The sequence below is a fragment of the Chenopodium album genome, chromosome 24 (genome assembly GCF_948465745.1).
Source record: "Chenopodium album chromosome 24, dcCheAlbu1.1, whole genome shotgun sequence".
Classification (NCBI taxonomy): domain Eukaryota; kingdom Viridiplantae; phylum Streptophyta; class Magnoliopsida; order Caryophyllales; family Amaranthaceae; genus Chenopodium; species Chenopodium album.
The window spans coordinates 35,911,091-35,921,671 of record NC_137857.1 but is presented as its reverse complement, the minus strand read 5'-3'; the positions used below and the strand labels follow the sequence as shown (position 1 = coordinate 35,921,671).

Below are 10,581 nucleotides of genomic sequence, written 5' to 3'. Positions count from 1 at the left end.
CACATCTCTCCATTAACTCTCTTTGACATTGTCCTCCGATTGACCATGTTACCTTGCATTATACCAAACATCTTTGGTATTATCTTGGAAATCATCTCTTCATGGGCTAAAAGGGAACCCATCAACACACCACACTAACCATTACTTCCATGGTTAAACACACAAAAAAATACTCACAAAAATATTTCACTCGAAAAAAAATATTGCTCTCAAACAATGAGATCAAGCTGTGTTGCTTGTCTCCTTACTCGATATTTTTTTTTAATACTCCCTATCTCTCTCTCTCTCTCTTTTTTCTTCTTTTTCTTCATCTCTTTTCCTTCTCCCCCCCCCCCCTTTTTTTTTCTCTTATCCCGGATCTAACCTGAAGCTCTTGATACCATGTTGAAATAATAAAATAGAGATGAGAGAAGGGAAAGAATAATAAAAGTTGTATTCAATCCATTTAAATTGTACTACATTGCAACATATATATAGTGCAAAATATAACTAAAAATAAGGAACATAATCCCATGATTATTGATCATGCTAACATTAACCCCCACTAAACTAACCCACTACTATTATGACTCCACTAACATTAGGAGTTAACTAACCACTAACAATTTGAAGCAAATATACCAACACTAAGCCAATTAGTTTTAAAACTCTAATTTTAGTCGTAGATAATTCGGTCCAAGCTAAAACAAATTAAAATGTGGATGATCACCAGGACGCAAGTCAAGTTGTTTTTGACTTTACACTGATGTGTCCTTTTGCTATCTCTAGGAATTCCTGTTATTTATTTCATCAGTCTTATTTTACTTGTCCCATCTAATTTTTTTGTTGAGAACTTTTTGAATCAAGTGGGCATCTCTAGAGTAAATTTTATCACTTGGCCGCAACAAATTTTTGGGTTCCACCATGAATTGAAGATGATGACTGTCATCCTGGCTATACATAATGGGAACCAACCTCGCTAAATTAAGGCAGGCTGCCTTGAAATCTTTTGAGAATGGAGATGTAGACGACATGTAATCCATATTGAGACACTTCCATGCGTCCGAAATCTTTTGACTAACATGCTTCCTTGCAATATCATATGAGCTTATTTTATGGTCTTTCATGTACCAATCTACGTAGGAACCATCTTCTCCATTTGGAGTCCTATCCTGCAAAAATCATATCTCGGACAATTAAATAAATTTGTATTTGATCTCAAATAAACAGGGAGTTTTTTTTTCCTGTTACTCCCTTTGTTTCATAATTATCGCAATAGTTTGACTTTTGCACTATTTATATGCTTAGTTTAACTATACTTTTTACCAATATATAAAAATCATATGTTGTCATATAAAATATTTTTGGATTAGTCTTTATGTATATTTTTATTACATTAACCTTTTATATTTCTTAATTATATATAATTACAAATATTAATGGTCAAAGTTGTGCTTTATCATGTGCGCCAGTCAAAATGTTGCGATTATTATGATATGGAGGAAAGCAAGAAACTAGTGTGCATACCATATGATTCCCTGCATCATTCCATAGACGAAGAATGGTAGCCGTGGAAGATATAATTGAAGGAAGGCTATTCAATTCCTCAAGACTCGTCTTGTTGATTTCCTTACCCAAAAGAAAAAATGCATGTGCCAAAACTACATGGGTTCCAGAACTAATTATCCCGTTGTTTAGGTACTCCTCAGGGCTAGGTGAGTATTTGTCCACACTCCATTTTAACTCATTAAAGTACGCGTTGCATTGTTCAGCCCACTGCATCATTAATGTCGAGTTAATAATGTAGTTTGAACTAATAAAACGGCAATTAAATATGCATGTGGATGTACAACGAGCCTAGGTACAAAACATAGTACGGTCACGTTGATAGTTTAATTCAAGTTTTAATGTAACAATCATTAGTATGGTATTGTGGATTGCTCATCCAATGATATTGTTAGCCAAGCAAATATAGCCGATAGATATTAAATGTGCATAATACTATAATTATAAGATGAGTAATAGATAGTAGTTAAGGTGCAGTGTAATACGAAGTATATATATAACTATATAAAAATGTAAATGTACCAATTTTCGTAAACATTGTTGTGGGTTCCATCCATGCTTTGTTTGAATTTTGGAGCTGAAATCATTTGTGGTCTCTAGAAGAGCCTTGAAGCAAACTTTCATGCAGTTGGGTAATTGTGTGACATCAGCGGATTCCCATCTGTAATGCGTTATCAACATTTTATATAATAATCAAAGGTAAAACAGTAATAATAATAACGCCTTATATGTTGAAAAAAATCATTTATCGCAAATTAAATAAGTTCATGATGGAAATTTGTTTTATTTTACCAGTACATTATTGTCCAAATTACGTTATGAAACTTAGTACGATAAATATACAAAATATATTCTAATATGTGACAAATATTATCTTACTATAATATCTATCAGTCCTATCTATCAATAGTCAAGTCAATTAAGTAGATTAGGTTAGTATAATCGGACTGAGGCCCTGTTCACTTCACCTTAAAAAAATATATTAAGTACAAATAATTTCATTTCAGTAATAATCAGTTTAATCAGTAAAAATAATTTCAGTACGTAAAATTCAGTTTTAATCAATAAAAAATAATATCAGTTTAGTAAAAATAATTTCATTTTAGCAAAATTAAGGTGAAGAGAACGGGACCTAATCCCAGTAATCCGGCAAGTTACTTTTACAAGCAAGCATATTGAGTACGTACGTACCTATTAATGGCCTCTGTGAATAGATAGAGCTCATCATACGTTCCATAACCATCATATATGTCATCAATCATGTAGATAAATGATATTGCTTTTGCAAGCTTTAATCTCTCTTCGGACATATCTAGCTCAGGAAAAATTCCCATTGACCACATACACCACTTGAATGGCTCAATTCTTGCAAAGTGCAATTCCTTGTTCAAATTAAGTACGTTTCCCCATCTTGCAAAATGCACAATTTACCCTACTTAATTTCTTGACAAACAAATACTCGTAAAGATCTTAATTAAGTTTAAATGATTTCCCCGGCCTCCTAAAAATAAAAGTTAAAACAGGAAGAATTTTGAAGATGGAGAAATTTTACCCTACTTAATTTCTACGATTAAATAGGTTTGGATTTAACGAGATTTGAAGCATTATTTTAACAAAAGAAATATGTGGATGAGTACGTACATTATTTATGTACTCAAGGTGCATAGTTTTATAGCTACTCATCCATCATTTTTTGATTAAATAACTTTTGTCATGAACCACAATATATATGCCCACAAAGTTCAAAAGTTATGGATTTTGAAAATTTAACCACATACATGTGGTTTAAAAACTATGCACCTAGCCTTGATTGATAGTAAAGTCCTTTTCATTCTCATCCTTCCCATTTTTAAATACGACTTTTCTTTAGATCCTCGATGTTATACTTCGTATATATATATATATACTTACATCGATAATTGTTGTACTTCATTTGTATAAACCATCTGGGCCATGTCAAAATTCCTTTTTGCTAGGTCTTGTACCTCATACAACCATTCTTTCACGTTGTCCAAATCTTGTACACAATTCAAAGAAACGTCGACATTGTGAAGGAAGTTTTGAACCAAAAGGCTTCCAAAGTTCTTATGATAAGGATTATTATGCAATGATGTATTCTCCATTATCTTTGATTGTTCCACAATGCAGTTTAATAAGGCTATTAGGAGCAGCTCATCACTAACATCACAAGCTTCATCTAATAATAAGATCTCTTCGTCTGCCTCTTGTGTGCTTAGCTGAGAAGGTTTGTCCTTGAATTTCTTATGAATATCTGTTCAACATTAATTAATATATCAAAGGGGAAGTTCTATCAAGATTTTATTTTATTTATTTATTTATTTATTTTTTTTTTTTTGACAAAGAGAAGTTCTATCAAGTTGTACGTACGGCATATAAAATCCAAATACATGGATGGTGTTCAAAAAAAAAAAAAAAAATAAATAAATAAATATCTCATGTAATCCACAACCCTTATTCCGTTTTTAAAAGTTGGTTCACATGTGTTACTTCAAGAATTGTCAGTGGCAGAACTAGTAGCTAGATGAACTGTTTAATGAGCTGAGGTCTAAATAAAGATTACGAATTTAATATGTGCTTCGTATAAGTTATACTTGTAAATGTTATGGTCAATCTAATTATTAATTTAGTGAGTTCAAAAAATGTAAAATCACCTTTTTAACATTAGATCGACTAGAACGAATGAAAAACAGAGGTTCTGCACTAAAAAAAAAATAAAAAAAATCTACACCGTATCTAGTATTTAAAAACACAAATCAGTGGTCATCACATGTCACAATCCCCTAAATTTTATTTTTATTTTTCATTTATAATTTTTTTTTTTTTGACATTTTATAAAATTATTTATGTAAAAAACAACTAGCCTTAAATCAATTCATATTACCTATATTCAACTTCATTTCTTTCATACTCCTTAATTTACGAAAATAATCAATGCTCACCCCTCCTTTGGTCGATCTATTTCGCTTTCAAACTTTTTATTTGTTGTATAAGGATTTGTTCTCTTCACTTTATTTTTGCTGAATTGAAATCATTTTTACTGAACAATTATTTTTGTTGAACTTGAATTAATTTTATTGATCTTAAATTAGTTCTATTGGACTGAAGTTATTATTATTACTGATTGTCTATTATATTTATTCTTTAAAATTACCGGATTTTAATGATTAAGAATCCTGCATTTTTCTTGAACTAAAATAATTAATTTTATTAATATTATTCTTTTAAGGTAAACTGTACAGGACCCATGCAAAACATACGTCTAACACAAAACACATATAATTAAGTATTGTTACAAGTAAATACTTACCAGCAGGTTTATGATATCCATTTTGTCTTGGTAGATATAATCTATCAATAGCATCTTCCAATTCAAAATATTTTGCAGGTAGCTTTGGTAAAGCAGCTTGTAATTCCTTCATGCTAACGTAGATCCTTGCTTTGCTTGTCATAATTCCCTTAATCTTTTGCTGTGAAAGCCGATTTTCCTTAAGATAAATAACATGACCAAGCTAGAATTCGTAATTATAAAACTTTTGTCGTCTACACACTTTAATAATGGTTGAATTGTAATGATATTAATGAGATTGTATTCCATTTTTTTTTGAAGTTGGGTATATATAGAATATAATAAATTCATCCATGAAAAGTCATATAAAATGTACCAAAAAATTCACAAATTGAATTAAATAAAGGTACATCCTTCGTCCAAATTATGATTATTGAGAAGTTCTTTAAGTATGTAGAGGATACATCTTGAATATATCGCTAGAATATAACTCCATTTTAGAGTGCTGATCTAGCAATTTGTTGTAACCGTGATAATGATTTTTATTTGATTTTTAAAATTGTATATTATGGTAAGATAAATAGTTGTTGCAATCACAAATAATTTTTAATCAACAAACTAATTTCATCATACTTAACATTGAGGATGCCCTAGTTTCAAACAAAATTTATTTCTCATATGACATTTTTGTAAATAAACCAACAACGAAAAAGTTGTTGATTTATTTACCAAAATGCCCTCTCATGGCAAACAGGAAATTTCCCTTAACATTATCTTTAGATTGACTCACAAAGATAAAACTAGAACTAATATCACATGGGGAAACTCACTATAATAAAATATACATTTATTGAATTCAACAACAAAAGCATAATAATTAGTGAAATGGTAGGCAAAATAGCCTAGAAAATGGCTATTTCTGTCCTAGAGAATCATGAATTATAAAATTGTAGAAAGATTGACTACTTTAGTAAATTTATTGGTGAAATTATTATACTCTAAAACAACTCTTAAACAAAATGCAAAGTTTCTAGCTATATTTAGTTTTCTTTATTATAAAATATTGAATAATTTGAATTAAATTATGAAGAATAAATGAAACTTAACTGTATTTGAAGTGTGATGTCCACTGAAAGAATTCTCTCTCAAGGAAGTAGGAATATAATGAGGAATACTTTTATATATCTTGTGAGTAAGATTTTGCATAAATCTAGCATTTGAAACAATAGGAACAACGTTATTACTCATCAATATTTTAGTACTTGTTTTTGGTGTGGCTCTGAACATGAACATGGCTGATTAGAGCTATAAAAATGGAAGTTGGATGTCTATGTGTTTGGTTTTTTACAATGAGATATTTCTATTCTGAGGTGATTATGTTGTTGACAACGAGCGAAGGAAAATGCTAAACCAGATATATTTATAGATCAGACATAGTCATCACCATTCAAAATTTGTCACAAAGTAATAGCACAACAACAATCTATTCTGTACGTTTTTACCAACAAAAATCTACGTAGTACTCCCTTTGCTCCATAATAATTGACAGATTTCGACTTTATTTTCCAATTCATGTGCTAGCTTTGACTATTGCTTTTAAGAAATACTCCCTAGCTTCGTTTTTTTAATTACAACATTTTGATTGGCATGTAATTTTATGTGGTTTAGTTAAATTTGTTAATTAAAATGTTGTGTAATTAAGTGGGGTTTGTTGGAAAATTTAAAATGATAATATATATTACGGAGTGGGGTTGGAGTTGGGATCATGAGAGATACGTGTATAGGTAGGGCTTGTCTGGAACGGTTAACAACTGATTTTACTAAACACATTTATATACAACCAATGGTCAAACAGCCAGTACAAACAACTAATGCTAATAGCTAGTCAAACCAGCTAAGTTAAACATCCAACAACTAATTGTCAACAAGGCCATAATAAAATAGTGTAGAAAAAAAAAAGTATAGGAAAGTTGCAATTTAAAAAACAGAAGAAGTATATGTAAAGCAATTAGTATCATGTAAAAAATTTATTTTGTCAAGTAAATTATGTAGTAATGATAAAAACGAATTTTATATATAATATCAATTTTTTTCATAATTAAGGGGTCTGTTCACATTTACTGAACTGGGCTAAACTGAACTAAACTGAATTGAAGTGAACTGATTGGAGCTGAACAGAACTAAACTGAACTGAATTGAGCTGAAATAAATATTTTACTGTATTAGAGAGGGACATTAGGAGCTGAACTGAACTGAACTGATTAGAGCTGAACTGAATTGAAATTAAGTAAATGTGAGCAGGCTCTAATACTATTATTACTCGTATTATTTAATAATTTATATTTAAGAATAAACTATAGTGCATTTGACAAGTGTGTCAAATTTAACCAATTCTATTATTATAAAATAAAGTTATACTCCTTATAATGTAGGGAAATTAATGGATAAAACCAAATTACTCCATGAAGTCATACGAAGTCATGAATCATAAGGGTTTTCAAAATAATAAAATAAAACGAAGTAATAAATCATTAGATTCCTCCATGTCTAATGTCGAGATCTGCCGAGTCCAAATTGGGTTTGGGTCGGGTCAACTTCAGATCGATTCATATTCGGTTCAGATACAATCAAATTGGGTTCAAAACGGGTTTGATCGAGTTAATCTCGGGTCGGATGACTTTGGATCGGGTGGTTTCGATTCGATTGATTTTGGTTCGGGTAAGTTTGGTTTTATTTCAATTCTAATTTAGATATTTTTTGTGTTTAGCTGAATATTGGTTGAGTTGACCAAATCTATATCTAGACTTATATATTAAAAATCGGTGCCGGTTTAAGTTCAAATTGCGTCAAATTTAGATTCGGGTTGAGTTCAGCTCATTAACAGATCGGGTTTGGGTGCTGATCTTATCAGATCAAATCGAATCGGTTATAATTCGAAATGGATGGTTTTTTTCGATTTGGTTTGGTTTTGACACATCTGAGCCAAGTAGCCCGTATAGCCAAGTAGACCGTATCTTACGAACCATTGGTTACGGAGTAATATTGTATCCACCTATAGAAAATTAGAAATGGTTTACCAACTCCAAGTTTTATCAACAAAGAATATACTGTACGACTTTATAGACGTAGACATGTAGTGTAGTAATGCTAGAAAAACGTGTGCATGCATTTACATGTTCCCTATTATATCAACAACCCATAGTCCCATACCCTACAAGATTGTGAGTTGTGACGCTCATATTAATCCCGTGCATTATTACCCCGTGCAATGCACGGGGTACACTCTAATTTTGTTTTTACTCCTCTGATTCAGAATAACCGAGACATTGAACATTTTTCTACTATACTACGTAATAACCAAGACATTGAACATATTAAATTTGACTATAATAAAAACATTTATTATTATAAAATTTGTTGTTAGATACTTAGATGGGCATTACGGAGTAACATAAATTTTCATAATATAACTTTTTTTTTCAGTGATTTTCATTAATATCTAATTACATAAAAATAATGTCAAACTAGTGCATTGACATGTGTGTAAAGTTTGATTCTGTCAATTATTATGGGATAGAGGGAGTACAGTAATAATAATAATAATAATAATAATAATAATATTATACTCATATTAATAATAATAATAATAATAATATTATCATTACTCCTTCCCTCCGTCCCCTTTTGATAGTCCCTTATGGGCAAATTTTAGTCCCAAAATGTTCACCCCATTTGCTTTTTCCAACAACTATTAATATTAATTTTTTACCAAAATTCCCTCCAACTTGTAACAATATTTGTGCAAATTTAAAATTCCCATGTAAATTTTGTTTTCCCATGTAGTTTTATTACTTTCTCTCTTTACTTTTTTGCATACCCAATGTCAATTTACTTTTTCAATGTACTTTTATTCTTATTTGTATTTATTAATTCCCGTGAAAACGCCCATAAGGGACTATCAAAAGGGGACGGAGGGAGTATTTGTTATGATTATCATATTTAAAAAACATACAAAGTTATACAATTTATAGAAAATTATTTGTTATTATTATATTCTTATTTCTTATTTCATGCTTGTTAATATATAATCTCCATCACTTATACTTCATGTCTCTTATTAATCAAAACGAAATTATAATATAAAAAAATTTGATGTTACGTATAAAAGAATAAATCATACAAATCAAACAAGATCTTACATGAATGTAATTTGTCTTAATTATAACTTATTAAATTAAGTGTAATTAAAGTATCAAATGTAAATAGTGCTTAAATCAAAGGGTTACAACTTACAAGTAAAAAAAATACGGCTATTTCACCAAATGCCATTGAGTAATTTAAAAATTCACCAAATGGCATCGGACTTTTCAGAATTCACCAAATGCCACCCAGTTTTTTAAAAATTCACCGAGTGCCATTAATGACCAGCGGCCGTTAACTCCGTTAGTCATTAGGGGTTAATCATGACACATGTTATGATATAATTGGTCAATTTATCTAAATTCATAAAAATTAAAAAAACAAAAAAAATTTTTAAAAAAACCCCAAAATTTTCCCAGCCACCCCCCACCACCGCCAAACCCTAGCCCCATCCTTATCTCGCTGGAAAACGGCCGGCCACCACCTTAACCACCAAAAATTTAATGTAAATGTTGTATATGAAGAGTTTTGTAAGTAAATTAAACATTATTATAGAGAATTAAAGTCCCACCAATGAAGAGATTAACTACACATTATATAGATTTGTGGCGCCAAATCTTAACGTTAGTATGCCGTCCCTATAAATTTTAATAATAAATAAATATAAATTTGTATAAGAATTATTTGTATAGAAGGAAACTAGCAACTTTTTTGGATGTGTAATTTCACTAATAGTGTTGCAAGTTTGTAACAATATATGTCCCTCGTGCCTAAACTTAACCTCATATGATTCTCATTTCTCAAATGATACCTATACGTCTATACTACTCTTTTTTTTTTTTTTGAGTGTTCTATTGGGATTTTTTGCACGTACTATTCACTTCATTCACTTTGACCAATGTTTGTGAATTATAAATAAAAAAAATATATAATCTTATGGATATTTGTTGAAATCGTCTACATGAATAAATAGTTATTATTCAATTGTGATAATTTATACTTATTGATAATTAAAAATATTAGGATTTTTTGTGAAAAACTACCTTTTGAATTCCGGATTATGCGAAAAACTACCCTAAAAACAAAATGTTGTAATTAACTACCTTATAAAGTATAAAATGTTGCAATTGACTACAACCTACCGGAATAACACATTTGACTTTTATTTTTAGGCGTTGACCATGTCACGTGAGGCTCACATGACCCTTTAATGACTTAATTCCCCCTTTCCCCCAGATTTTCCCGTTTTACACCAACTCTTTTCCTTAACAATACGATTAATCATATTTTATACTGCTTATTTGCAACCCCTTTGATAATTATATGGGCTGAATTCGTGTAAAGCAGGAAAATTTGGTGGTAAAAGGGGGAATTATTAAGTCATCAAAGGGTCACATGACCCTCTCGTGACATGGTCAATGTTGGGAAATAAAAGTCAAATGTGTAATTCCGGTGGAAGGTAGTCAATTACAACATTTCATCCTTTATAAGATAGTTAATTACAACATCTTGTTTTTAGGGTAGTTTTCACAAATTCTTGAGTTTAAAAAATAGTTTTTCACAAAAAAGGTAGTTATTAGTCAAAGTTC

At 30.3% G+C, this 10,581-nt stretch overlaps 1 protein-coding gene across 1 annotated transcript; it reads right to left on the bottom strand.

The window, feature by feature from the left end:
• Positions 1 to 442: 442 nt before the first annotated feature.
• On the bottom strand, positions 443 to 6,216 carry LOC145612265 ((3S,6E)-nerolidol synthase 1-like). Its single transcript, XM_081667642.1, has 7 exons — positions 5,960 to 6,216; positions 4,874 to 5,033; positions 3,457 to 3,817; positions 2,737 to 2,955; positions 2,068 to 2,206; positions 1,507 to 1,755; positions 443 to 1,151 (listed from the first exon to the last, which is right to left on the bottom strand). The coding sequence occupies exons 1-7, from the start codon at positions 6,143 to 6,145 to the stop codon at positions 801 to 803; spliced, it is 1,665 nt and encodes a 554-aa protein (XP_081523768.1). The 5' UTR covers positions 6,146 to 6,216; the 3' UTR covers positions 443 to 800.
• Between the last annotated feature and the right edge of the window lie 4,365 nt (positions 6,217 to 10,581).

Coding starts and splice junctions, on each gene's coding strand:
- LOC145612265 (XM_081667642.1), bottom strand. CDS start 6,145: ATGTTCATGTTCAGAGCCACACCAAAAACAAGTACTAAAATATTGATG. Junction 1,756..2,067: donor AACAATGTTTACGAAAATTG/GTACATTTACAT, acceptor TTAATGATGCAG/TGGGCTGAACAATGCAACGC. Junction 1,152..1,506: donor ATGATGCAGGGAATCATATG/GTATGCACACTA, acceptor TGATTTTTGCAG/GATAGGACTCCAAATGGAGA.